General features: G+C 33.2%; 4 protein-coding genes across 6 annotated transcripts; 2 read left to right on the top strand and 2 right to left on the bottom strand.

The window, feature by feature from the left end:
* The first annotated feature begins 2,158 nt into the window (after nucleotides 1-2,158).
* Nucleotides 2,159-3,822, top strand: LOC110655421 (vignain-like). Its single transcript, XM_021811706.2, has 4 exons — nucleotides 2,159-2,699; nucleotides 2,773-3,005; nucleotides 3,120-3,260; nucleotides 3,346-3,822. The coding sequence occupies exons 1-4, from the start codon at nucleotides 2,258-2,260 to the stop codon at nucleotides 3,604-3,606; spliced, it is 1,077 nt and encodes a 358-aa protein (XP_021667398.2). The 5' UTR covers nucleotides 2,159-2,257; the 3' UTR covers nucleotides 3,607-3,822.
* A 5,384-nt stretch (nucleotides 3,823-9,206) lies between these two features.
* On the bottom strand, nucleotides 9,207-12,550 carry LOC110655422 (protein terminal ear1). Its single transcript, XM_058149663.1, has 5 exons — nucleotides 11,541-12,550; nucleotides 10,568-11,237; nucleotides 10,338-10,457; nucleotides 10,074-10,215; nucleotides 9,207-9,964 (listed from the first exon to the last, which is right to left on the bottom strand). Exons 1-5 carry the CDS (start codon nucleotides 12,277-12,279, stop codon nucleotides 9,617-9,619), a joined length of 2,019 nt encoding a protein of 672 aa, XP_058005646.1. The 5' UTR covers nucleotides 12,280-12,550; the 3' UTR covers nucleotides 9,207-9,616.
* A 4,251-nt stretch (nucleotides 12,551-16,801) lies between these two features.
* Nucleotides 16,802-21,887, bottom strand: LOC110655455 (D-cysteine desulfhydrase 2, mitochondrial). 3 transcript variants are annotated; one of them, XM_058149664.1, is made up of 8 exons: nucleotides 21,701-21,801; nucleotides 21,145-21,304; nucleotides 20,066-20,392; nucleotides 19,181-19,223; nucleotides 18,705-19,052; nucleotides 17,895-18,024; nucleotides 17,582-17,758; nucleotides 16,802-17,259 (listed from the first exon to the last, which is right to left on the bottom strand). In XM_058149664.1, exons 2-8 carry the CDS (start codon nucleotides 21,232-21,234, stop codon nucleotides 16,998-17,000), a joined length of 1,377 nt encoding a protein of 458 aa, XP_058005647.1. In that variant the 5' UTR covers nucleotides 21,235-21,304; nucleotides 21,701-21,801; the 3' UTR covers nucleotides 16,802-16,997. The 3 variants fall into 3 exon arrangements, with proteins under 3 accessions (XP_058005647.1, XP_058005648.1, XP_058005649.1); XM_058149665.1 differs by having other exon boundaries at nucleotides 21,145-21,307; nucleotides 21,701-21,777; XM_058149666.1 differs by lacking the exon at nucleotides 21,145-21,304 and having other exon boundaries at nucleotides 21,701-21,887.
* Nucleotides 21,888-21,957: 70 nt separating this feature from the next.
* On the top strand, nucleotides 21,958-27,442 carry LOC110655453 (uncharacterized). Its single transcript, XM_058149662.1, has 15 exons — nucleotides 21,958-22,414; nucleotides 22,629-22,805; nucleotides 22,908-23,032; nucleotides 23,115-23,259; nucleotides 23,537-23,686; nucleotides 23,787-23,840; nucleotides 24,786-24,881; nucleotides 24,974-25,033; nucleotides 25,194-25,268; nucleotides 25,348-25,401; nucleotides 25,601-25,702; nucleotides 25,816-26,508; nucleotides 26,646-26,744; nucleotides 26,910-27,017; nucleotides 27,254-27,442. The coding sequence occupies exons 1-15, from the start codon at nucleotides 22,022-22,024 to the stop codon at nucleotides 27,401-27,403; spliced, it is 2,481 nt and encodes an 826-aa protein (XP_058005645.1). The 5' UTR covers nucleotides 21,958-22,021; the 3' UTR covers nucleotides 27,404-27,442.
* Nucleotides 27,443-27,446: the final 4 nt, after the last annotated feature.

Raw genomic sequence — 27,446 nt, 5'->3', positions numbered from 1 at the left:
AATTATTTAATAAACTTCTAAACTCAAAGAAAATGCCTAATGAATTGAGGAGTATTTTAGTACTTATTTTTAAAAATAAGGGAGATATACAGAGTTGCTCAAACTCTAGGGTAATTATACTTATGAGCCATATTATAAAGTTGTGGGAGAGAGTTGTGGAGCATCGACTACGTCATGATACTTCTATCTCTCTCAATCAATTTGGCTTCATGCCCGGTCGTTCAACTATGGAAGCGATCTTTCTCATTAGAAGCTTGATAGAGAAATATAGAGATGTGTAGAAAGATTTACACATGATTTTTATTGATTTTGAGAAGGCTTATGATAGTGTTTTAAGAGATGTCTTATGGAGTGTGTTAGAACAAAAGATGGTATCTATTAGGTACATACAAGTGTTGAAAGATATGTATGAAGAAGCAACTACTATTGTGCGTACAGTGGGAGGGGATACAAGAGATTTTTTGATCTCAATTAGATTACACCAAGGATCAGTTATAAGCCCTTACCTTTTTACATTAGTTTTAGATGGATTGACAAAACATATACAAGAGAGTATTCTTTGGTGCATAATGTTTGCGGATGATATTGTTCTGAGACGCGAGAATGAGTCAATAGAAAGTTAGAGTTTTGGAGAAGTACTCTAGAGTTAAAGAGCTTTAAGTTAAGTAGAACATAGAATGCAAGTTCAGTGAAGGCCAAACTATTAATAGAGAATGAGTTAGTTTGGATGGAGTGGTACTGTCCCAAAGTAATCATTTTAAATATCTTGGCTCAGTCCTTCAAGTAGATGGGGGATGTGAGGAGGATATTAGTCATAGGATTAAAGCCAGATGGTTGAAGTGGAGACGTGCCACGGAAGTTTTATGTGATCTCAAGATTCCCAATAAGTTGAAAGGAAAATTTTACCGTACAGCCATACGACCGGCTATTTTATATGGTAGTGAGTATTGAGCACTGAAGGAGTCGTGTGCGTCTAAGATAAGAGTTGCAGAGATGAGAATGTTAAGGTGGATGAGTGGCCATACTAGACCAGATAAAGTCCGTAATGAAAGTATTAGAGAAAAGGTAGAAGTGGTGCCAATTGAGGATAAGTTGAGAGAAGGGAGATTGAGGTGGTTTGGTCATGTGAAACGTAGACATACGGAGGCTCCAGTTAGACAAATATAGCATATTAGGTTAGAGGATAGAAAGAAAAAAAAGGGATAGACCTAAATTGACTTGGAGGAGAGTAGTACAACATGACCTAAAAGCATTACACTTTTATAAGCATTTAACCCAAAATCTTTTAGAGTGGAGAAAGCGAATCATATAGTCGATCCCAAATTTTTGGGATAAAGGCATAGTTGAATTGAGTTGAGTAATTATTTTTCCTTTATTAGTGAATTAGTTGGTGGAGTATGGTTATGTCAAATCACATTAAATTTTGTATAGTAACAAGTGGTATGAGAGTTATGATTCAAGATGGTGAACACAATATTTGAAATGGAGTTATTTGATAGAAAAAATAATTTCAATTTGTGGCAAAGGACTGTAAAAGATGTCGTTGTATGATATATATATATATATAATTGATTTTCTTTATAAAATAATATTATTTATGTTCATAAAATTATATATTACAATTTACAGAAGATTAATTCTTTCCAAATTCATGTCTATACTTCTTCACAATGTTTTTTTCAAAGATGGAATCTGAGTTTTGACTTTGAAAGCACTAGACCTGTTGGTAATCAATTTATTATTTTTAATAATTTAATAGTAATCTGAAAATTTTTCAAATCGATCGTATTTTTTAAAAAATTGATTAGGATAATCGCATCGTGCACGTCCTACATTGTTATATATCCTAAACCTCAAGGACAATTTTCTGCATAATCAATTCTCGTCTTCTTCAAAACAGGCTTGCCAATTCGTCACCTTGTACAAACAAGTGAAGCACAAGGCCCTCATCTATGGAAACAGACAAGTAACCTTAAAAAAGACTACCATCTTTTCTCCTCTTCTTTTCATTAAAAGCTGCAAATGCCTTCCCTACGTACTCCACCACTTCATCTCCATGTTTATGCATAGACACGTTTTTCTTTCTGTTGATGCCTGCAAGGATGATTCTTTCTATGAGCCCACCTCTTCATCATGAGTATATAATTAGGAACTTCGATCCTTCTTTCCATTGCTAAGCGAAATCAAGCAACTCGGCCCCAAGAAGATAATTCTGATAACCCTTTATTCTTGTTTTCTAAAATCTTGGTCCTTTGCTATGGATTCAAGAAAGCTCATCCTGTTTGCACTTTCACTAGTGCTGGTGTTGAAGGTGTCAGAGAGTTTTGATTATCGAGAGGAAGACCTCACTTCAAAGGAGAGTCTCTGGAACTTGTATGAGCGATGGAGGAGCCACCATACAGTGTCTCGCAGCCTGACTGATAAACAACAGCGTTTCAATGTGTTCAAGGGAAACTTGAAGCATATTCACAGGGTGAACCAGAAGGATATGCCTTACAAGCTGAGACTGAATAAGTTTGCGGATATGACAAACCATGAGTTCATGAAACAATATGGAGGCTCAAAGGTTAGCCACTGCAGGTTACTCAATGGATCCCGACGCCAAACTGAGTTTAGTCATGACAACACTGTTCTCCCACCATCAGTTGATTGGAGGAAGAAAGGAGCAGTCACTGGCATCAAGGACCAAGGACTTTGCGGTATAAGTCATATTGATCATAGCGATTTGATATTGCTGAATCTTCAGCCAAATTAAGATTTTTGATGTTACAGGTAGCTGTTGGGCTTTCTCAAGTGTAGCTGCTGTGGAGGGTATAAACAAAATCAAAACAGGAGAATTAATCTCTTTATCTGAGCAGGAACTAGTTGATTGCAACACTGTTTACCATGGTTGTGATGGAGGATTAATGGAAAAGGCATTCAAGTTTATTGAGAAAATTGGTGGCCTAACAACAGAAAATAACTATCCTTACATTGCCAAAGATGGGTCCTGCAACTCAAATAAGGTTAATTATATTTAATAAGACAACATTATAATATTGACATGCAACTCCACCTCAGGATACATGCGTTTATACACCTAGTATCATATTTGATATATATCTTTCCTTGTGCTGCAGATGAATGCTCCTATGGTAACCATTGATGGGTACGAGATGGTACCAGAAAATAATGGGAATGCATTGATGAAAGCTGTTGCTAACCAACCTGTAGCTATTGTAATAGATGCTGGTGGCAAGGATCTTCAGTTCTACTCTGAGGCAAGTTTCTAACTGATGGACTCCAAACAAACATAGTTAATAAACTTAATATGCGCTGAGAAATGGACATTCTTGTGATTTGCAGGGAGTATTCACTGGACATTGTGGGACAGAGCTAAACCATGGAGTGACACTTGTGGGATATAGAGCAACTCTAGATAGTACAAAGTACTGGATAGTGAAGAATTCATGGGGTCCTGAATGGGGAGAAAATGGATACATTAGGATGCTAAGAGAGATTGAAGCAGAAGGGGGATTGTGTGGTATAACTTTGGAGGCCTCCTACCCTGTCAAGCGGCGTTCAGATAATAAGAAATCAACCTTCTGGAGCAGGGATGAACTCTAGTTGATCAGCAAAGATGTATACCAAAATAACGGACCAAGCAATCAGAAAGTTTCTTAAAACTATATTATGTTTGCCTTTTTTTAGCTTGTAAGTTGAAATTGGATTTGTTTGCCATGTTTGTGTATCTTAGTTTAGATAAGTGCTTATATTATATGAGACCTTCTTAAGTTCCAATCACAATAAACGCTTCTTCCTTTTTTCTCCTTTTTAATGAATTCAGCAGTGATCAAGAACCATATAAATACTTTCAATGCTTAAAAATGACATAAACATCGAATTTATTTATAATTTTGAATCTTTAATTGCATTGATACCAAAGCCCAAATGAAGGCCTATAGTTTTATAGTGGTTGCATTGCTCTTGACGTTGCCTGCTTGATCTTCCAAGTCTCTATAAATAGTAAAAGATGTAAGTCTCCTGCTCAGGTTGAGTTTTTATACTCTCATATCGGTTGTTAAAAGTAAGAGGATTATATGAGTTAGCGGTCTTAACAAAATTATCATAATTTTATCAAGGTTCGTATCCTGTCCCTAATCCATGTGTATGCGTTTAGTTTTGTCAAGGTGTGTATCATGTCCCTAATCCATGGGTATGCATTATCTACTTTAAAAAAAAAAAAAAATTCAATGAGCTCACTTGGATAATGAAATCAAAATTAAAGAATAAAAATGAGTAAGCTTTCCTTTATATGAAAGCAAATTTTCAATGGCAGAAAAATAAAAGAAGGAAAGAAAGAGCGAAATTGCCAAGTCTTACAATCTAAGAAGAGAAATGACTGGGGTTGCTCGAGGGATCTTTAAATGGAAAAAAAAAACAAAAAAGGAGTCTTCCAAGAAAGACAAAACGACAAGTCGTCTTCTGATTGAAGGCCTAACAGAGTATGGTAGGGTCAATTAAGGCCGCGGGCTTATTGCCCCTTTCTCGCCTGTAGAAGATCATATGCAGGATTAAAAATAAAAATATTTAAAATCAAGTTAAATTTAATAAAAGTAAAAAAGATTATAATAGTAAAAATTTGAAAATTTTAAATTTTTTATTATCAGGATTAATTTAATTTCTTGAAAATTATTAATAAAAAAAATAAGAACAAAAAGTATTACACATAATTAGACAGATTTTTTAAATTTTATTCACTAATTTAATTTAATTTAAAAAAAATAAAAAATCTCTTTTTCAAAAACAAACAATTAAAACTAAATCGATTTGATTAAAAAGGTAAGTGATAAATTCATAAAGTTTTAATTTAATTTTAAATTAAATTAATCTGAGTCTAAAATTTAAAAAAAAAAAAGGTATTAAAATAGTAAAAGAAGAAAACAGAAACGCAGCACAAAAGAAGACAAGCAGCCGTACGAGTGTGATTTCCAAAGATGTTTGATATCAATAAATAATAAAGAAAAGATATGAAGAGTCCAAGTGGCCAACCGTGTGGCCTTGATTACCTCGTTAACAGTTAATTTACTTCTCCCCACCCTCCGATTCTTCTATGACCGTTTACCGCTCTTTCCCTCTTCCCGATTTACTAGAATCACCTTTTTTTTTTTAATTATTATCATTTTTTATATTTTATTTTTTCTCGCTTTGTCTCATTTTAAAAGATTTTTAAAATAATAAATAAAATAAGATAAAAAATTTTCAAAATAACAAATAAAATAAGATAAAAAGATTTCTAAAATATGTATTTAAAAATCTTCATTTATTTTAAAATCATTTAACTATAAATCAGTGCTAGAAAGATGATCTAATGAGATTTTTTTTATTTCTTTCTTCTCCATTTATGTATTTTCAATATCTCTCTGTTTATTTTGTCTCTTTTTCTCTCTCTCAAATTCAAATTCAAATTCAATAATAAATCTAATAAATAATAATAATAATAATAATAATAAAAGAAAGAAAGAAGAGACAAAGGTAGTGATAATGTATATATGAGGATAAAAGGAATAAACAGCTTCTCTCAGGGTTAGAGTTCAGAGATGAGAGGCTAAAAAGCAAAGAGCAAACCGAATAATGTGGAAACTGAAAACAGTACTAATTTTAAAATTAGATTAAATATATTTAAAAAAAAAACAAAAATTATATATATATATATATATATATATATATATATATATATATTTACTTTCCAAAATTTGTAAAGCTTACAACTGGGTTTCTCTATTTATGGTAGACAGTATATGTTTGGTTTTGAGACGTGAAGAAGCTGACGTGTATGCTTTGAGATTTTTGTCTTTACATGGGATTTGGTCAAATTCTTTCCCCCATGACAACAACCATACGAGGTTGACAGATTTTTGGCTCTTTAATGCCCTTACATGGCTCCAACTACGTCCTCCACGTGTCATTACCCCATCATCTAAATTTGTTACTAAACCAATATTATTTTAATAATATTATTCATTAAAAATTTTAATTCTATTTCACACACTTTTTTCATATAATTAATTTTAAGAGATATTTTATAAATGAAAGAGCAAAAAAGTTTGAATTTTTTAAAAATAGGAGTATATGGAGAGAAAATGAAAGAGGCGGAAGATAAGGAAACGACAAGCGAGCATCCAATGATGATTGTGATGTGGATGACAGAGAAGGAGAAAAAGGAGAGGGGCTTTTATAAGCTGTGTGTGTGTGTCAGCACCTGAGGCCACTTATGGCTACATGTCATGTTTGTACGGACCAAAGTCAAAAGACTTTCTCCACACGTGACGCCACGTCACGTCGTTGTCATACGTGGCATTCGTTTCTTAATCGTACCTGCCAGCAATCACGTGCCTCTCCTGCTCTTTTCTCTTTGGAGGCCTTTCCAACCATTTCATTTGGTTAGATATCCGAAAAAGTGAAGAAGTGGAGAGATACAAAATTTAAAATTTAAAATTTATTTATTTATTTTTGATGATATCAAAATTAAAAGGATGTTTAGTTTCTTTATTTATTTTTAATTTAAATATATTTTTTAATTTATAAATTAATTTAAAAATAATTAATTAATTATTTAATAAAATTATTTAAAATTAATTTTTAAATAATTTAAATATTTAATTAAAAAATACTTAAAAGTAAATTAATTTATTAAAATAATAAAAAAATATATTATTAAGTATTGTGATTGTTAAAATGAAGATAATATTGATATTTTAAAAAATTATAAGGATAATATTATATTTTACTTGCATAATATTATATTTTATTTAGTCAAAAAATAGCTTCAAAACAAGTATATTACTCTTTATTTATAAAGGTATTTTATTTAACTTATAAGTCTATCAAATCTACTTATAAATAAAAAATTATATGCAAATTAGTATTTAATTTAATTTATAAATTAAAAAATCTACTTAAAATAAGTTAGAAGTTATAAGTAAAATTTAAAAGTATATTTTAACCCAAATAAAAGAATATAGTATTCTAATAATTTTTTAAAATATTAATATTATCTTTATTTTAATAATCACAACACTCAATGATATATCCTTTTTAATTATTTTAACAAATTAAGGTACTTTTTAATAATTTTTTAATCAAACACTTAAATTATCTAAAATTTAATTTTAAATAATTTTACTAAACATTTAATTACTTATTTATAATTTAACTTATAAATTAAAAAATATATGTTAAGTCTAAAATTAGAAGTAAATAGTTAAGTCAAATACTTTCTATGACTTCTGACTTATTTTAAGTATTTTTTTAACTTATAAATCAAATCAAATACTAATCGACTTATAATTTTTTACTTAAAATAAATTTAACTAATTTATAAATTAAATTAAACACCCTCTAAGTAATGAATTTTTCTATTCAATATTTTAAACTAACCAACTGTAAAGAAAATCTTATATATATAACACTTTAACAGTGTAGTTAACATTTTTGTTAAAGTAATTATAAATTTAAATGTATTAATTAAAAATTAAATTTAATATATTTATTTATAATTAAAAATTAATAAGATTTTGAAATCCTAAATTCGTGGAAGAATCAATGTTTTTTAAAATAAACTTATTACTGTTTTTAAAATTTTATTTTCCAACTCATTAAATCAATAAATTGAGAGATTTTTTTAAAAAATCTCTGAATACATTTAAAAGTATTATTTTTTTTTCAAACAATAAAAAATTATAAAATATTTTACTTTAAAACGCCGTATTTTAAAAAACTTTAATTTATTATTACTTATAAAGTTATTTTATTTAACAAGTCACAAAAATTAATGTGTCAAAATAATAATTATTTATTTAATATTAATCAAATTATTAAGTGAAGTTAAAAGCAACTCATTGCGTAATCAATCTATGCATTCGATTTCACAATAAGAGAATAATCATTTAAAGATAATCAATTGTGACTTCAGATTTATAAAAGAATTTCATAATAAAGAAGGTTTTTTTTTTTCGCTTTATTTGAATTTGGGATTAAACACAGTATTTTAATTTTAAAAATAATTTTAATATTATTAAGTGAAAATTAATTGGTATAAATAAATTTTTAATGCCATGATAATACAATCAAAATAAGTGAAAGTAACTCTAGAAGTATTGATTAATTTGAAGTTCTAATTATAATTATTTCAAGGAGATCAAGTTTGAATCTAACTAATAATTAGAAAATAATAAAAAAAAAACTAAAATGCTCCGATTGAGATAGATAAAAAGAAATAGCTAAAGAACATAAGCGAGAGATGGAGAGATTATATTGTTAATATTTTAAAATATTGGGATAATTATTTCCTTTTTATCGAGTTATAAAATTTAATATATTTTTATGAATTAATTTTTTTTATAAGATTTACATTTTAAAATATTTGAATTCCTTATTAAAATCAAAAGTCTAATTTGCAAGTAGAGATGGACCGCAGCATGCATGTTTTTTAATTTTATGCTGTAATTTTACTTGAATCAAAATCACAATTATTATTCTACCACTTCAATTTGGTTTTTATTTAGATTTAATTTTAAATTAAAAAAATTGAATTTTTTAAATGTAAAAAAAAATTATTTAAATTCCAAAAAATAGACCATCCTTCCCCTTGTAATGTTATAGCTCAACAAAGGAAAGTTAATGGATTCAAAATAAAATATAAAAAAAATTATCTAATTTATATATTTATATTGTTAAAATATTTTTTTATTAAAATAATAGAAATATTAATTTTTTTAATTTATATTTTATTTTATTAAATAAAATAAATATTTATATAAAAAATAATTAAGTAAAATAAATAATAATTTAATTAACTATTAATATATTTTTATATAAATTACATTATCGGTCAAAATCTACATATATCGTAGAAAAGTTCAAATCAGTCAAACAAATGAATGCACAATAATAGAACTCGGTCATACATGCTCTCTCTCTCTCTCTCTCTCTCCTGCAATATGCTCGCCATTGAACGGCCATAGCGGGTGGCTTCCTTTTATCCAGTGGTTTCTCCCCCCATCTCCTACCTCTCTACTTCCAAAGTTCCAAACAGCCAAATTCACTAACACACACACACACACGACATATTCGCATTAAAGATGAAAATTCTGGTTCCGATTAATGAATAATTATATGATAAGGTATCTCACATTTGAAAATCTTTAAAAAAAAAGGGAAAAATATTCAGAAGAAAAACACAAACTTTTCATAACCAGGAACAAAGAGAAGAGAAGAAAAGAAAGTCACGTTACAATTTCTTTGCTAATTAGCCAACTACTAAAATACAAGATACGGAGAGTTAATGGGGTTAATGGTAGTCAGCTAGCTGATCTGAGGAGGATACGACAGGAAGCCGTAGGCTGATGGTAAAAGGCGAGGGGGGCTATATGCATGTAACAGGCGAGGCTCGGAGCTCAACAAGAACCTCATTGGGTGGGTGCAACTGTTCAGAGAAGGCAGTGATGGACACAAGGGTTGGCTGCAGTAAATATACATGATATCATATTCATATCTACCCAGTTCCAAGAGAATCAGAAGATAATACCACAAAACCCTCGCCCTCTATCTCTTCTACTTCTAGGTTAGGCCCACCCTAAAACTCAGCTGCCACTATTCTGTCTTTGTCATCATCATCACCGATATCGCCGCCGTTTCGGTCGCGGCTGCTGCTGCAACGGTTCGTATTATCTTCTTCTCCTTCTTGGTCAGTGTCTCCGTTGTTGCTGTCGCTATTATTGAGGCTATCTCCACCGTTCTTGTTGTCATGATATTTAATGGGAAGACCAAGAATCATGGGGGGCTGTTGCTTCTGGCCGACAATGGGTTGAGGCTCCGTCAGTTGCCTCCCGTCTCGAGGAGGCGAAAACACCACTGGCAGGTAGTGATCTATCTCGCAAGGGAACTTTGAGTTCTTGAAGTGCTCCTTTAACGCTTCTAATCCCTTCATTTAAAATTTGTATTTTCCCACAAAACACCGCAGAAATCGATCAGAAACATATATGTTTAGGCTACTATTCACTAATCTAAATACAAGAAATGAAGTAAAATACCTGAACTCTAGCGTAAGTGACTTCACAAATTTTTCTTGAATTAAAGACCTCCCAATGTTGATGGTGAAAAGCCTTGTAGAGCCTCAATGTTGCCTGTGGGGACGTCATGTTCACGAAGCCATATCCCACATTGCACTTGTTACTGTTTTCAATCAAAATTAATCCAAACAAAAATGAACACACTCGTTCCACCATTAGGAATGAGAAAAGGCCAGGCAACTTTATATATAATAAAATGTAGAAAAGAAAAAGAAAGGAAATCACTTGAAATCAATAGGGAGATAGACGAAGTCGTAGGAGGACAAGGGCTGGTCTTCGCCGTTGGCAATCTGCTCGTTGCAGTGGATGCAGTGGTTGTCTAGCATGTTTAAGAGCAGTTTCTGACTGCAATTATTCAAATATGAAAAACCAAAAGAATCCCAATTAGTGAGGAATTTTATAAATACGTTGCACATGAGTGAAAAATGGGAGGGGGAGCAAAAGCAGAAACTCACCTGTACTTGTTGGGTATGTTCTTGATCATGACAGTGGTCCTAGAATCACTGGAATTCGATTCCATCATAGCAACATCATTTATAAGAAAACGAGTATCAAACTTCTTTGCTTGTCTGCTCTTCCATGGCCTATTTCTATGTTGCTGCTTCGTAGACGTAGCACCAGACTCGTTTTGGCTTTTCTTTGCGTTTCTCTTTACAGGCCCATCATCAACCTTTTCTGCAACTCCATCCCCGTCTCCACCATTTATCGTCAAACTCTTGTTGTTAACATTCTCTTTAGGGTTTTCCTTGCTAAAATTCGAGGCTTTCCTCGGGGAGGATTGAGTTTGAGCCAGAAAAGAAGGCGGAGATATATTAGGAGCAGAACGGCTGGAGAATTTACGAGGCAATGGTGGTGGAGGCGGTGGAGGAGGTTGTGGTGGCGCATATGTTGAAATTTTCGTATTAATCAAAGCATTGCTAATGGAGGAGGTTTTAGAGGTGGCAGAGGCATTGAAAAACTTTCTGCCATATCCACCTGGTCGACTAAACTCGATGACAACCTGCTTGCCATGAATATCTTTACCATTCATCTCCCTCAGAGCTTTAGCTGCATCTCTTATGTCATAAAACTCCACAAATCTTTGTTGCTTCTTTAATGGTGTCTCTCTCAATTCTTTAACAGAACCTGCAACACCCAATGGAGAAAACATATTATTAAAAATAATTGAACTCGCACAGTAAATAACAAAATTAAACTATGAAGAAGATGTTTTTTGTTCCTTTCTCGTGGAAAGATATCAATAATGGAGACAGATAAAGAGGAAGAAAGAGACCCATCGCATTGAACAAACTGACAACTCCATCCAAAAGTAATAATATGCAGATCTTATAAGCCTATACCCAAACTGAAACCAGCTAAAATGTATCAAAATCAACACTAAAACCTCCATAAAACCCAGAGAAGAAGAAGAAAGTCATGTGATTTTACCAAAAGCTTGGAAAATTTCCTTGAGGGAAGACGTAGAAACATTGGGGTCTAAATTGAAAACGACTATAGTCCCTTGGTTATGCCCGTCCGGGACAGCGTTACACGACGGAATGATGAACTGGGCCCACACAGCGCAACCGGAAATGAGCCCACGCGCCGCTGGAGGCGGTGGTGCAAGCAAGTTCTCCCCAAGTCGTAGAAACCCAGAACTTCGTTCTAAGGCAGCAAAGAGGTTTCTTAACCTGCTTTGCTGGTGCATGTGTTGGTCTCGTATCTCCTTTAACGCCTTCTCTGCATGTCTCAGATCGTAGAAATGGACGGTCACGATCCCATCACAAATTCTCTCCATCTGGACCCCTCTCACCTCTCCAAATACCTCCAATTCTCTCCTAATGATCGACTCGCTAACGTCGCTCGGCACCGAACTTAACACCAGCGTCCTCGTTGGCGCACCCGACTGTGGCGGTAGAGGCAGGACGGTGCTAACGTACGCTAGGGGTGCAGCAGAAGGGTACTGAGTGTACCCTACAACTCCGTCATCACTAAAAGGAACAGCTTGAGGAGCAGCATACGTATAGTAGACTTGGTGCGGTGGAGGTGGAGGAGGAGGCAGCGGTGGAGGTCCAAAGAGGGGCATTTGTTGGGTCAAGTTGACGTTGTTAGGGTTATTTCTTGGCCTGAACTCTTGCGCTCTAGGGTCTAGATTCCCCGGAAACCGGACAATACCGGTTTCTCCCATGGTGGTGGGTTTTCCAAGTTTCTTGAACAGCTCGCGAAACCTCTTTGAAGAACGGGAAAACGCGGTTTTCCGGCGAAAGAAACTTCTGGATAGTAATACTCTAATTAGTACATTTCCTTGCTCTCTCCCTCTTTCTCTTTCTCTCTCTAATCTACCTGAAGAGAAAGCATTGAGCGGAAAGAAAAGCAGAAATAGATTATTTCTTTTTTTCCTTGGCTTTCTTATCAAAGCCAAAGTTGCCAAAAATGTCCTTTCCCATTACATTAGTGTTTAAAAATTAAGAAGACGAAAATGGCCTTGGAGAGGGTTCTTGAAAAGTGCTAACTTTTTCATATTGATATGATTTGGGTGGTGGTGGTAAGAGGTGGAGGAAGTGGCAGTGATGGGTTGAGAAGGGAGGTAGAGCGTACACGTGGCGGTGGAGACGAAGGTCTTGATTGGAGTGGGGTGGTCAGATATCATACAGGCACGGAAGTACACAAATTTGAAAGGAAAAAATGCTAAATACTGGAAGGTAATGATGGGGTGGTGGATAATATAACCAGTGGGTGGGGTATTTTTTGACTATTCCTATGCTTTTTTAGTTCTCTTGTCTCGCTCATTCAGGGCCTAATCGGAAAATTATTGGACATATTTAATATATATGTATTATTTTTTATAATTATATAATATTTATTTTTTATATTATATAAAAAATTTATTTTTTAAAAAAAAAATCACTATATTTTAATACTTATAATATACCTAATAATTAATCATAGGAATTACTATTAAAAACACTTTTTATTTTAATTTATTAAAATTAAATTTAATAATAATAATAATTCTTTTTTTTTTTAATCAATTAAGAAGAAAAGTCCATATTTTTCCATATTAGATAGCAGTGTGGGATGCAGAGATTCATAAATACTTTGGTGAGAATTACTAGAATAAGAACATCATGGATAGGCAGTCCAACTTGGACATGCCTAATTTGGTATCAACGAAAAATGGAATTCTGAGTTGGCTACACTACATTACATTACATACATACTATTATTAATATACACGTAGATATATAAATTATGGGATAATTAATTTTGTCTTGTTTGTTATTTTTTTATATATTAAAATATTTCAATTAAAAATTTAAGGTTTAAAATATTAAAAATAAAATGATAAGATTAAAATATGGCTAATTCTAATATTTTTAAAAGTTAAAAATCTTATTAAATATCAACAATTGGATTAAGTTTAATTTTTTTATTAATTATCACATGTGATATGACTTTATTGGGAAAAATAATCATTATGTAAATGTGGGGTTTACAAACTGCTACGTTTGCCTTTTCTTTAATTTCATATTAGCTTCTATGGTTAATAGAGACTATTAAATAATTTTTATAACAAATGTAATATTTAGGGGTGGTCACTGTTCGGTTTTAAACCGGAATCGAATTGAAATCAGTTCGGTTAAAATCGAACTAAAATCAGTCAAAATTGAAATCGATTTTGAACCGGACCGAAACCCTCCTTCTGCAGTTTAGTTCAGGTTCATATTTTTTAAGAACCATGAACCTGCGTTTCCGAACTGGATTGAAACGACGATTTCAAACCGGATTAAATCGGAGATTTAAATATAAAAAAATTTAATAAATATGTTACCTCACTCCTAATTCATTTATATATATATCATTAATTTTCTACACAATTATTCTCTGCATTTTCTTCAATTCTTAATATTTTTTTCAATTTTTCTCAAATTCTCTAAATAATTATTTTCTACACTCATTTTAATTTCCAATACTCTCTCAATTTTCCTACTTTATTATTTTATATACTTACTGAAATTTTCAATACTATCTTAATTGCTTTGTTATTATTTTAAATCCTCAATAAAATTTCTAATACCCTCTTTTTTTTTTCTCTTTTGTACTTTTTAATTATCAATTATTGTATAATTTAAAAAAAAAGGCAAGTAATAGAACTAGAAATTTTTATTCCTCTAAATCCTAAAGGGATATTTAGGCAAAATTAAGTTCATATACTTTTTTTTAATTTCTTTAAAAAAAATTAATTTCATCTCTAGTTTTTTAATCAGGTTCAAGCCTTTATTTATTAAATTTTTCTTAAAGATAAGTTATTTTCTTTCTTTTTTTTTCTTAATTTATTTTGATTGAAAGATTTCTAAGAAAAATTAAAATATTTTTACAAATATAAAGAAAAATTAAAATATTTTTATAAATATAACTTAAATTTTGAATCAATAAAATTTTTCTCTAATTTTTTTTGTCTAAATTACCCTTAAACCATCCATAAACTGCTTTCAAATCGTTCTTCAAACTGTCTTGAACTGTTTTTTTTTCGAACCTCCCTTCAAACCGTTTTAAACCGGGGCTCAAACTGGAACCGGCAGTTCAGGAACCGTCTTCCAAACCGTCCCTTGACGGTTTGGTTCAGGTTCATGATTTCATTGAACTTAAACCGGCGGTTCAGGAACCGTAACCGGCGGTTCCTCAACCGTGACCACCCCTAGTAATATTACACTTATTAAAAATTATTAAATATATTTATTTATTATTAATAACATAAATCATGATATTACATTTATACTATTTGTATGAAATATTACATATTTTTATATAATATTAATATTTTTATATAAAATTTATAATAAATAAATATATTTAATAATCATTAATAAGAACTTTCTCAATTTATTTTTTATTTATTGTTTAAGATTTTTGACATAGTGAATAAAAAAGTAATTAAATTACTTAAATTATAATAAAATATTTCTTAATTTGATTAAATTATTTTTTATCTCACGAAAAAAAATGACAAGTATTACATGAATTTTAAAAAATTATATAAATATTTATTATGAAAATAAGGATAAAATTAGAATAAAATAACAAATATTTCTTGATATTCTCAAATATGAACAAACTAATTTTTATAAAATGGTAAATAAAAGTGAATAAAGGAAATACAATATTATTGTTATTATAAAAATCGTAACTTCATAGTTTCTAAGTAACAAAAAAGAAGCCTAGATGCATAAGCAAGTGGTGAAAATGCTTCAGCCAAAACAGTAGCAAGAGCATGGTGGAATTTCTAAGAAGAGGTCCAAACATGAGATTTCCAATGCCTCCACTAACCTCAATCCTAGTATTTTAATGGTAACTTTTGTTACTTGCCCACACTTTTTTGTCTCCCACTCCATGTCCTCTCTTCTCCATAACTACATCTTAACTAGTTATTGCTTTCTCCTGCTAATTTCCCAGCATCCTAATGGCTATATTTTAAATTGTGATGTCTCCTCCATAAGAAAACATCTAATTGAACCACCACAAGTCCATCAGACAGGTATAAGAAAGAAGAACTCCTTTTAAGGATCCTAATTATTAACAGATGAGTTCCCAACAGTGAAAAGCTGCTGCTGGTGGTTTGAAATTGATACATTACAGTAACAGTAAAATATAGTCTGCAAATGCAGTTGCATCAATTAACATGAACATATATATGTAATTTGTGTTTGGCAGATTCTTAATAAGCTCTAAGCATTCAGATGTTATTATAACAGGGTCCTGGAGGGTGGAGCTTGTGTTGGAGTGTTCCCCATTTGCTCCATAGGAAGTGATGGGCCCTCTAAAAGTTGCTTATACCTCCCAATTGCCTTATACAGGTGGTTTTTTTTTTTTTTAATTTAATAATAAATGAATTATGAATTAAATAAGAGGTATAAAAATCATATAAATAAAGTTTATTTAGCAAACTCAGAACAAAGCTAAGGAATTTCCATGATGAATAGTTGAAGAAATAAGAAAGGGATAGAAGGAAGCATATAATGGTAGAATGATTGGGCAATGCATGATGTAAGATTGCAAAGAGAGAAGAAATTAAGAATGAAAAGAAAGAAACCTAGGCGGCAGCAGCAGCAGGCAGAGACAAAAGTTTCATGGGACCATACTCGTTTGCTCCCCTTGTTACAAGGAGCTCTGTTCCCTCACCATCTTCTTCTCATGGTCTTGAACCTTAAAATAAATAAAAAAAAGGGAAAGAAGAGAATTGAAAATTGGAAAACGTTAGAAACAGACATGCATGTGTGTGTCATGCGGACCCATATCGTGCGTCGTGTCCTCTCACTGTGGCGAATCGTTTTTGGTGTTGGGTAGTCGACCAGAGAATGGTTTCTGTGCAGTCTGGTTTTGTTTATTAGGGTTCTTAGATTCTCATCACAGGTAAAGTTTTATTATTTTGTTTACTTGCGTTTATTTAATTTGACCTTAACACTGCCACCAAGAATGTTCAAACATAAAAAAAATAACTTGAAAAAAAAATCATCAGCTAAATTAATAAGTAAATAAGAGAAAATTCACATTTCATTAGAATAAATATTTTTCATAGGCATATATTCAGAAAAAATTATCTCTCAAGTGTTGGTCTGAGATATTTTTATAAGATTCTATATCAATTATCCCTATAATTAAAAAAAGATCTATCACCAATCAAATAGTTAGAAAAAACAAAAAATAAGGCATTTGTTTCCTCAAACGTATGTATTTATTTATCTTGGTGGATGTTCATGTCCATGGTGACCAAAATATAAGAATTCCAGACTGGGAGAGAGTCTGCAAATGCGCACCCAGAGCTACAGTAAAGCTTTTGAATTACAAAAACTGGAAAATTTTTACAACAATTTAGAAAAATAATGGCTGAATTTTTAATGTACACAGTTAACTATCTGCAACTTTTGCAGGGAATGCTCCATCTTTGAGGTTATGGAAGTAAGTTTTGTACCTCTGTGCTAAACCAAACATGCCAAGAGTTCCTCCTGTGTGAAGCATTACCACTTCAGCACGCCCATATGCTTCCTCCTTGCTCAGCTGAGTTGCCATTTCCCAAGCAGCTAAAGTATAAATAGGATCCACCAGAATGCCAGTTTGTTGTGCAATTTGTTGGCATGCCTCTATCTCTCCTTCCAAAACATTGCCAAATCTGTAACATGGGGGGAGAGAGAGAGAGAGAGAGAGAGAGAGAGAGAGAGAGCTTAGTCAGTAACTAGAGTTTTTATCATTTCACACGAGAGATCTTAGTCAGTAACTAGAGTTTTTGTCATTTCACTCGCAGGTATTACATTTCTGCAACATAAAATGACTGTTCCAATGAAAAAATTTTCATATCTAAAAGTCCATCTTAAACAACCATGTTATCCTTCATCAGGTTACACACCAGATTGCAAATAGATATTATTTGGGGTGAACAGAAATCTAACTTTGAAATAAGAATAACATCAATACAAATGATAGCTATTACTCACTTTCTCCTACGGCTGCGCTCCTCCCAATGAACAACTCCACCTTTGACTTCATTTATGCAATGGTCAATAAGATGAAAACCAAATTGTGTCCTGAAATCAGAAATTAACGCTTTCTCCTTTTGTTTGTATGCATCAATCGTATCAGCCAGTATGACAGCATTCACCTGCCATGGAAGCCTGAGAGAGCAACAGCAGCAGTTATAGCGTTTGTATAAAGCTTCAGTAAAAATTCAGTAACTCGGGCAGTCGCATGATCATTCAAAAATTTATTAGTCAGTTCAACTAAAAGGATTCAATAAAAAGTGGAACCCACCCTAAACATAAGGTTCCAAGTCCCAAACCAATAGCCGTTGTACCTGTCCCAGCATCTACCACCAATTTCATGGGTCTCTCTTTTCCGAGTAAATGATTCTGGCATAAGTACTCCACCAGGCGAATGACACCTATTCAAAAGAAACAATATTTCAGAAGCCATTGACAAAATTCACTAGCGATCAAATCAATGATAAGATCAAACTTGGTAAGAGATATATGAGAAAAAAGCAGTCTTAGAAAAAGTGCTTGCACATTCTTAAATCAATCAACAAATAATCAAGTACATTTTTAATCCTTAGCAATGGGCCTGGCATGACAACTATTTAAAAAACCACGGAGTTATGCTGAAATTTAATGCATGCACCAAAACATATAGCTTTGTCTTCCATCAATTCTCAGCACCGCCGTTCAGAACGTAGTTGAAATATTAGATCTAGGCAACCAACCACCACTTAGAAAGTATAACACTAGGAAAAAAAAAAACTGGAAATCATTCAAGACGAGAACAGGATTTTAACATTGTATTTTCAACTATATAAATATAAGAGCACCTAGTAGCTGAGAATAACACCAAATTCTCAGCTTATGTTATGAAGATCCCATCTGACCTAGGTAGCAGAAACTCATTTCCATCACCAGGGACAAGGGAGACAGTCTTCATTCTAACTTCATTCTAACTCCTAGCATTAGCATCTAACTTTTATCCTCAGAGGAAAAAAAAAAAAATAGAAATCCTTATTAAGATTTGACCATATGCACATAAATGAAAACAAAAATATTTATAGCAAAACCAACATTTTGCACTTACCTAGCAATGCTACAGTATCCCCAGCTCCTTCATTCACAATCAAAACCTTCTTTGTATGATTCTCAACATTTGTACAAGCATCCATTTGCCCTAAATTCAAAGCAATAGATGTTTGCTTTGTGAAAAAAGTCTCAAGGATATCACTACACTGTACAACGTTACCAGTAAATCCTGCGACCAAATTAGCATGGCTCTTCAGCATGCTCTCCCTGTGGGCATAAAGATATCTGGGAACATATGTTACATTTCCATATACTGTTGAAATCAGGTTATAGCCAGTCAGAACTTCAGGTGGCTCCCCTCTCAGAAGCAAATGTGTCTTTATCCCTGTCTCTGCACATGAAACAGCTGCAAAAACACGAACTCACTAGTCCAGTCATGGTCTCTCACTTCTGATTAGGAAACACAATTGGAACTTCTATACCACAAAAAAATCAGACAACTGCCCTATTGTAATGGCAGAAAAAATGACCTACCAACAGCTGCTGCATGTGCGCTTTGACAGCCTCCGCATGTAACCTAGAAAATGTCTCAGTTGAATGTTATTTGGTCTTCAAAGCCCCTAAAATTGAAAAGTTAATTACTTATGACCAGTGGCGGGTTCATAGCTATGAACGAGGGGTCAATTGACCCCTCATTTTCTTGAAATTACTTCTATGTATGTTTATGTTTCTATGAATTGAACCCTCTTAAATTTAAGTGTTGAACCCACTTTTTGGATGAAAATATATATTTTTATAATGAGAAATTAATTGACTCCTATTTTTATTAAAAAATTTAATATTTATATTTATTTAAATTGACTTTTAATATAGAGCGAGTTGGTAAGAAAAAATTTTTAGGGTATTAGACTTAATCGAGTACAATTGGAAGAATATTTTTATAATATTTTATATATATATTTTTTATAAGTTGTTCTGGAAAATTTTTTTTGTGGATCCACCACTACTTATGACAAACATTGCATGTCATAATTGTCTAAAAACAGAAACAAGTTGAAAAACCATGAGCTGAGATCAGTCATGAGCCTAGATCAGCAAGAAGATTTCTTATGCCAACTAACTTGAGTTAGGCATGAAACCAACTTCTCCATCAGAATTATACTGATATATATTCCACAAGGACCATGATTAATCTGGATCTCCAAATCAATGTAGAGTACATGTTCTCTTATCAAGCAATTATCTATGCTAATCGACCTATCAGAAGAAATCACAAAAGGGGAGCAAATTGAATTTCCAAAAGTCGACAAGGCGAAGAAATAACATGTGGTATCCAAATGGAAAATCTGTATTCTAGTAGATAAAAACATGTCTCAAACATGAATTGCCATCTTATATCCAAAAGAAATGCAATCTCACCACATCAGTTACTGAATGATCCACAAGGAGTGGAAGCAATCCATCTAACTTTCTTGCTTTATTACCATTTACCAATGGATGCAATAAATCATCCCTCACAACATAGAATGATGGGTGTTGACGGTCTTTCTCCATCACATGATCTCCAAAATATGGGTAAGCCTTGTTTACAAAGGAAATTTTACCAAATGTTCCATCTCTATGTCGTCCTTGCAGTGGAGAAAGCATTATCTGATGAAGTTTGGTATCAGGAATCCGCAGCATCCATTTCCTGTTAAGCATGTTTGATATTAAGTCTTCACTACTCAGTTTGACTTCAGAGAGAGCCTGCCAACAAGTAGAAAACATTATTTGTTAGTCTAAGTACCCTTTCTTTGCAAAGGAGAAAAAATCTATACTGAATGATTTCCAAGTTGAACACAGCTATAAGGCTATAAAGGAAAGAAACCACAATTTAAGAGCAATATCTTGTAACCTAAAACTGAAGAGTATAAATTATAGATCTTCCACATGTATTCATAAAACCCATCTTCAATTACTCTGAAGTTGGAAAGCAACTATGCAGGTGATCCCCATTGACGCCCTTCATTTACAAAGAATTTGTTACCATTAACCTTATCATTGTCACCTTGTTCTCCCACACTCGGTTAAGCTTACCACCCATCATTAACTCCAAAAAATGAAGGTAGCAACCAAAAGCTTAGAGAAGGGATAAAAGAAATAAAAAAGAAAAGGAGATTCAGTCAATTAAATAGTGTTCACTACTCTGATACTGAGAAATTGTAGGGAAAAAAAAATTTTACAGGCCATGTGAAAAGAGCCATTTGCAAGTGATTTGTGAAGTTACAAAGGCATCAATGTCGAAAATCCGCAAGCAAGTGTTCTTTTTTTTTCACCAAACACATTAAACTACAGAAAACAAAAGATTCTTAAGCAAGATTAGTTAAAATTCAAGAAGCCCATTCCTTGCTTTTGAAATCCAAAATCTAAGCAACTTCTTGCTCTCAAAAGTATAGTCACTATGAAAGAGGAATGCTAGCAGCAGCTGCTAGCCTACATTCACTCGTTTAAAAGGCCACCTGGTTAAGATCAGCTTCATAGGCAATAGGGTCGATGTCTGAATTTGGGATGCCTTTGGATTTTGAGGCTTGAAATTGAAGCTTTAGCATTGTAAGTCTTTGATGTTCTATGGAGTTGAAGAAGTTGGAAATTGCCAACGTGTTAAGGGATTCGGTAATGCTGCTGTCAATGGTGGGGTAAAATCATAAAAGAAATCCTTTTAGAGAAACATCCTTCAATCTATTAGACAATAAACATTAGAGAACATACTCTCACTTTAAAATTTAGCATCTTTAATAATTAGCCAAGGAGTCCAATAATCTCTTCTCAACAAATCAAAAGTACCAAATTAAAAACACCTTTTCCTTTCTTTCCTACCTATCCCTAAGTTGTCTGCTCGTTATTGTCACTTATCAACCCGAGCCATAAATTCCAGAACATATCTTCCATTGGGAACAAGAACACAAAATAACCAATAGGTATTGATGAATGACCCAGTAAGGAAAAGAAGGGACGACACGAAACTTCAAGAAAAGAAAGTCCCAAGCTAAGAGTGTGCATGTTAGAAAACGGTACCTGAGAGCAACTGTAGCGCCCGCTCTTCACGGCCGGGATCGCCATTTTACTGCTTAAGCGTTGCAGTTTCATTCCAGTGGCTCAAACGAACCGGTAAGCTCGTTCAACTCTAAAATGACAGGCACAATATAGGCTCTGTTTCTGTGGGCTTCAGGCCCAAACCTAATAGACCAAAGAAAAAAACAAGGGCAGAGGAAAGATCTTGTGCGCTGAGGTGCACATTAAGAAATGCGCAAGTATATAAGCTCTATTTTTAGGGTTTTTATAGGGTTTTCTGCATCTTCAAATACCAACCCCCAATCTTAATCCCAACTACTGCCAATGGCGTCGGAGACGCTTTCCGCCTCTGGTCGGAGCTCGGACAAGCTGAACCTACCTGCTCTCCAATCCAAAATGAAAATGGACCCGGAAGGTTATGAGACCGAGCTTGGTGTCCTCTACATTCAATTCAACTCGGCTCTCGAGCTATTTCAACAGCAAGCAGCTCTCAATTTCACATCTATCTTCTCGTCTGGCGTCTGCGCCGACCCCATCATTGCCAAGGATCTCGGGGATCGAGCTATGTTTTTGGCTCATGTGACTCCTTTTTACCCCAAACAATTGGCCAAGTTCCCGAGTCAACTCGCCGAGTTTCTCAAAACCTCTGCACGTTCGCTGCCCTCGGGGCTGAGGTGTCATGTTACTCAAGCTCTGATTCTTTTAATTAATCGAAAGGTACCATTTTTTTAGTTGGGTTATAGTATTCTAGGAATTGGTTCTGGTTAAAATAATGTATTTTGTTTTCCTTTATTTCGTTTAGCAATTCTGTTTAGAGCCGCAAAAGCAAATGTGGGTTGTAGTTTTTATTGTATATGGATTGTTAGTAACGAACATAAGCAGTTGAATGTTTTGTTAAAATACTGAATTTGGTTATGCTTTTAACTGCTAGATAGTTGATATCAGTGAAACTCTTGCATTTTTTATGGAGCTTCAAACTCTGGGAGATAGAAATTTAAGAAAATTGGCATTCTCTCATGTTGTTCATAGCATCAGGCGCATGAATAAGAAGCACAAAAATGAGGCTAAGAATAGAGTTCTTCAGAATATCTTGTTTGCAATGCTACAGGTTTGTAATTTTTCCTTTTTATTTTTTTCTTTTATCAAACTTCTGATTTATTTTTGTGGATTTATTGTGCTTATTTTTTTGGGAGTTTTTGGTGTTTATTAGCAAGAGGATGAAGCAAGAGCCAAGAGATCTCTTATTACACTATGTGAGTTTCACCGGAGAAAGGTGTGGTTTGATGATAGAACAGCAAATGCAATTTGTATGGCATGTTTTCATTCATCATCCAGGTGTGCTTTTCAGGTTTTTGGCGCCTCGTGTACTTTCAGCTCTGTAGTTTATCAAAATTTCTGATGGCATTGAATTTTTCAGGATCATGATTGCTGCTCTATCATTTCTTCTGAATTATGAGAAGATTGAGGATGATGACAGTGATGACAGTGATGCTTCCAGCAGTGAAGATGACTCAAATCCTCAAATGTCTCAAGTTGTCCTTAGTAAAGAGGCTATTTATAAGGTCTGGGTCAGTTGCATTCTGTTATTCATCTTAACTGGTTGATAAATTTATTGATGTGGTATACCTATCTACCCTGATGCTAATATGAAAGACTTGGTAAAATTGGTTTTCTGAATTCCAATTCAATTTCAGTAAGATGTTCAAGTTAAGACATTGTTTTCCATTTTATATAATTTGTGGAACAGGGTATCCTACTCACTTATTTATCCTTGAAATGTTGAGAGTTTAAGGAGATGACTCAGACCATACAATATTGTTCTTCTGTTTTAAATTTCAGGCACATCATAAAGGCACAGTATCCAGTAAAAAGAAAAAGAAAGCAAAACTGCAGCGTGCCATGCGCAGCATGAAAAGGCAGCAACGCCTGTCGGCAGAAAACAGTGGTTCAAGTTATTATTCACCACTTAATCATCTTAAAGATGCACAGGTTTCCCTCTATGCTCATTATCATATCAAATAGTCTACTTTAAGCCCAAAGTCTATATTTGGGATAAAAAGGAGATTTTGAGACTCCATTTCTCTTGCAGGGATTTGCTGAGAGGTTATTCTCTCGCCTCCAGACTTGCAATGAACGTTTTGAGGTGATTACTCATATTATGCTTTAGGGTTAAGTGTTGACCTTGTAAAATTCAACGGAGTAATTATTAAGGGGGTAAAAGATATTTAATGGTGTAACAATTAATGATGTTTGGTATAAGGTTAAAAAATTGAGCTCACATGAAAATATATAAATATCTATTTTTTATATTTTAAGAACAAATATCAAAATTATTATTTTTTTTTTTTTTGGTAATATTATTTTTTATTTGTAAATAATTTAATTTAAAAATTTTATTTTATATATATATATATATGTATATATATATATATATATATATGTATATAATTTATATATAATTTATTCCAACTAATAATGAAATAAATAAGATAGAAATTCATATTTTTTACACCCAGAAAATTTATATTCTTGCTCATGTGATTTAAAAAAAAATCGTACCTTCTTGTTGCAGGAGGGAAAGAGTTTTTGGAGATGAAAGGACCAAAAAATAAGACAAGTGTGTTTAGCTTCTGTTAACCTATCCACCCCAAGGTTAACATTTAACCCCTAAAAAGTGGTTAAAAATTAACCTGCTCTCTTTAAAGCATCCAAACAGCATTAAAAATTACAAGGATAATTATTAACCCTTATTAACCTCATACCAAACGCACTCTTCTTTAGCCCTAGTCTGATTTGGTTTTGTTTTGCCTTCATTGGCATATGCAATTTTCTGTATCATTTTCAGTAAGGGATTATATGAAAATATGAGAACATGTCTAGGGTTATATGAAAATTGATCTGTGCATACAGATGGGTGCCTTTATTTGATAGGGTTTTAAAAATAACTCAAGTTGATTTATGAGTACAATGATGCAAGGGAGAATTAAATTGAGATCCTTTGACAGGAAATGATGCATTAACCTTAAGATTTCAGGGGAAAAAAAAGTTGAAGTTTTATGTTGATCATTAAGCTTTATGTGATTCTCAGGTTAAGATGATGATGTTGAAACTAATTGCTCGAACTGTTGGACTTCACCGATTGATGTTGTTAAATTTTTATCCTTTTCTTCAGAAATATGTTCAGGTATTTCATGTGGCTAATTAATGCAAATATGAATATAATATCCTTCTGGTACCTCATTCTTTTCTGGCCTGACACTTTATTGTTCTTTGCAGCCACATCAACGTGATATCACAAATTTACTTGCAGCAGCTGTTCAGGCATGCCACGATATGGTAGGCTTTTGATTTTTCATAGATTATATCTAATGCTGTCATTATTGCTTTTTTTTTTTTCCTATTTAAATTGCAATCTCTCTCTCTCTCTCAATCATGTCCTTTTCCTATGACTTCCTAGGATTCCTATCTTGCTAACTCAAGCAACTTGTTTTTCCAGGTGCCTCCAGATGCAGTTGAACCATTATTCAAACAAATCGTGAATCAATTTGTGCATGACCGTTCACGTCCAGAGGTATTGCTTTACAGCTGCTTTTGTTATTCTTGTTCTCTACAAGAAATCTCCACTTATTATATTTTCTTGCTTGTTCCAGGCTATTGCTGTTGGGCTCAATGTGATAAGGGAAATATGTTTGCGAATGCCTCTGGTAACTATACCTATATGTTATTAGCTTTCTGGCGACCTTTTTCTTGAACCTCAATGTATTAATGTGGATCTTTTCTCTGTTGAGTTTGATTTGTGATCCATGTCTTTAATTGCAACAATTTATTCCTCATTATGTGTTATATTCCTTTTCATGAGGTTTAATGCCAAAAAATTGATCTTTTTTTGTTTCTGCTTTCTAGTTGATGACAGAAGATTTGCTGCAAGATCTTGTATTGTATAAAAAATCACATGAGAAGGCAGTTTCAGTTGCAGCTAGGTCACTCATGATTTTATTTAGAGAGGTATTTGAATCACTGCCTTGATATTGTCCCTTTGTATATGCATGTGTCTGTTTCTGCATTCATTTGCACGGGCGTGAATAATTTAGGAAGATTAAATGCCTCCTTTCTTGCAGGTTTGTCCTTCACTATTGGTTAAGAAGGATCGAGGTCGTCCTAGCGATCCAAAGGCAAAGCCAAAAGCATATGGGGAAGTTGATGTTGTTAGCAATATACCTGACCTTGAGTTATTACAGGAGGAGGAGGAGGAGGAGGATGATGATGATGATGATGATGATGATGATGTTGAGGAGGAGGACCACAATGAAATTAATGAGGATGGTGATGATATTGATAATTTGGTATCCAGTGCACTTGATGATGATAGTGATAATGGTGAGATGATTACTGCCAGTGATGATGAAGAAAATCCGATGTACAGTGATGATACTGGAAGTGAGAATGACGGTTTACAAGATGATTCAATTGATGGAGATGGTGATAACAATATTGATGAAAATGACAGCAATATCAGCGATGATGATGATGATGATGATGATGATGATGATGATGATGATGAGGAGGAGGAGGAGGAGGAGCATGGAAAGGCAAAGAGTTCTTGTGAAAATGATGACGGGGCCACGATAGAAGTTAACAAATCTAAAGCCAGTAAGAGGAAGTTTTCTGATTTCAATGGACAACTTATTGCTGCTGACACAAGTCTTCGAGCTCTAAAGAGATTGGCAGAAGAAAAGTTGAATCACACCACCACAGAATTGAAAGACGGTATTCTTTCTAATGAAGACTTTCAAAGGATCAAGGAATTGAAGGTATAATGGAATCAAAGCTTAAATTGATGTTTGCATTGAAATATGGTGTAATCTATGTATTTATAATATTTCAGCACCTGTTAGATATCATAAATTTGAGTGTTTGATGTTTGGATACTTCTATGTTATATCATTAGGCAAAGAAGGAAACTAAAATTGCCTTAGCTCGACAAGGGTTTAAAGTTCCAAGCACTGATCAACTGAGTGTTAAACGGTTGGATCCTGCTAAGCTTGAAGTAAGTTTTCTATTTTTTTGAAAAATTGTATTATAGGTTGCTATTCTAGCTTTAGAGGTGCATAAGTGTACATTCATTTTCCCTTTGGGGTCTGACTTTGAAAATTCTTTTTCCTATTTGAAAGTAGCTTACATGAATATTATATTTTATTCACTTGTGCTACAGGCTCATGTGCGGAAGAAGCTAACCAAGGAAGAAAGGTTGGCACTGGTAAGAGCAGGCAGGGAGGCTACAGGAAAGTACCAAGCTCGAACTGCTGTAAAACAGAAAAAGGTATATTTATTTTTTTGTTTTTCATGCACTTGCATTGTAACCCTTTTTCAGTTGAAAAGGCGATGCTTCTTTGTTGGACGTTTGGTTATGCTTCTTGGCAATTTCTAGAATTTTTCTTTCATTTTATGTGATGCTGCAGTTGTAGACGAATTTTAACCTAGGAACTTGGTAATAGCTGCCTATTAAGTATGGCCTTGATTTACAATGTTTGACAACCCTTTTGTGTAAATGAGCAGACTGGAGGTAAGAGTAATAGACAGAAGCAACAGGAAAAGGTGATGCCCTCAGCTGCAAAGAGAGCCAGGGCAGCTAGATCACGGCAAGACAAAAAGAGAAAACAGAGCCGCTCTGGCAAACAGTTTCGCGGGAAGAAAGCGTGGAAATGATCAGGATTCGCAAATTTTCATACCATCTTCCTTTTTTTTTTTT

The sequence above is a fragment of the Hevea brasiliensis genome, chromosome 7 (assembly GCF_030052815.1).
Source record: "Hevea brasiliensis isolate MT/VB/25A 57/8 chromosome 7, ASM3005281v1, whole genome shotgun sequence".
NCBI classification, from domain to species: Eukaryota; Viridiplantae; Streptophyta; class Magnoliopsida; order Malpighiales; family Euphorbiaceae; genus Hevea; species Hevea brasiliensis.
This window is presented reverse-complemented; position numbering and strand designations above follow the sequence as displayed.

Coding starts and splice junctions, on each gene's coding strand:
- LOC110655421 (XM_021811706.2), top strand. CDS start 2,258: ATGGATTCAAGAAAGCTCATCCTGTTTGCACTTTCACTAGTGCTGGTG. Junction 2,700..2,772: donor CAAGGACCAAGGACTTTGCG/GTATAAGTCATA, acceptor TTGATGTTACAG/GTAGCTGTTGGGCTTTCTCA. Junction 3,006..3,119: donor GGTCCTGCAACTCAAATAAG/GTTAATTATATT, acceptor CTTGTGCTGCAG/ATGAATGCTCCTATGGTAAC.
- LOC110655422 (XM_058149663.1), bottom strand. CDS start 12,279: ATGGGAGAAACCGGTATTGTCCGGTTTCCGGGGAATCTAGACCCTAGA. Junction 11,238..11,540: donor GGAAATTTTCCAAGCTTTTG/GTAAAATCACAT, acceptor TGGGTGTTGCAG/GTTCTGTTAAAGAATTGAGA. Junction 10,216..10,337: donor TATCTCCCTATTGATTTCAA/GTGATTTCCTTT, acceptor GATTGAAAACAG/TAACAAGTGCAATGTGGGAT.
- LOC110655455 (XM_058149664.1), bottom strand. CDS start 21,234: ATGCTAAAGCTTCAATTTCAAGCCTCAAAATCCAAAGGCATCCCAAAT. Junction 20,393..21,144: donor ATGAAGCTGATCTTAACCAG/GTGGCCTTTTAA, acceptor ACTTGTTGGCAG/GCTCTCTCTGAAGTCAAACT. Junction 18,025..18,704: donor GGATACTGTAGCATTGCTAG/GTAAGTGCAAAA, acceptor TCTTTTGAATAG/GTGTCATTCGCCTGGTGGAG.
- LOC110655453 (XM_058149662.1), top strand. CDS start 22,022: ATGGCGTCGGAGACGCTTTCCGCCTCTGGTCGGAGCTCGGACAAGCTG. Junction 23,687..23,786: donor ATCATCTTAAAGATGCACAG/GTTTCCCTCTAT, acceptor TTTCTCTTGCAG/GGATTTGCTGAGAGGTTATT. Junction 27,018..27,253: donor CTGCTGTAAAACAGAAAAAG/GTATATTTATTT, acceptor GTAAATGAGCAG/ACTGGAGGTAAGAGTAATAG.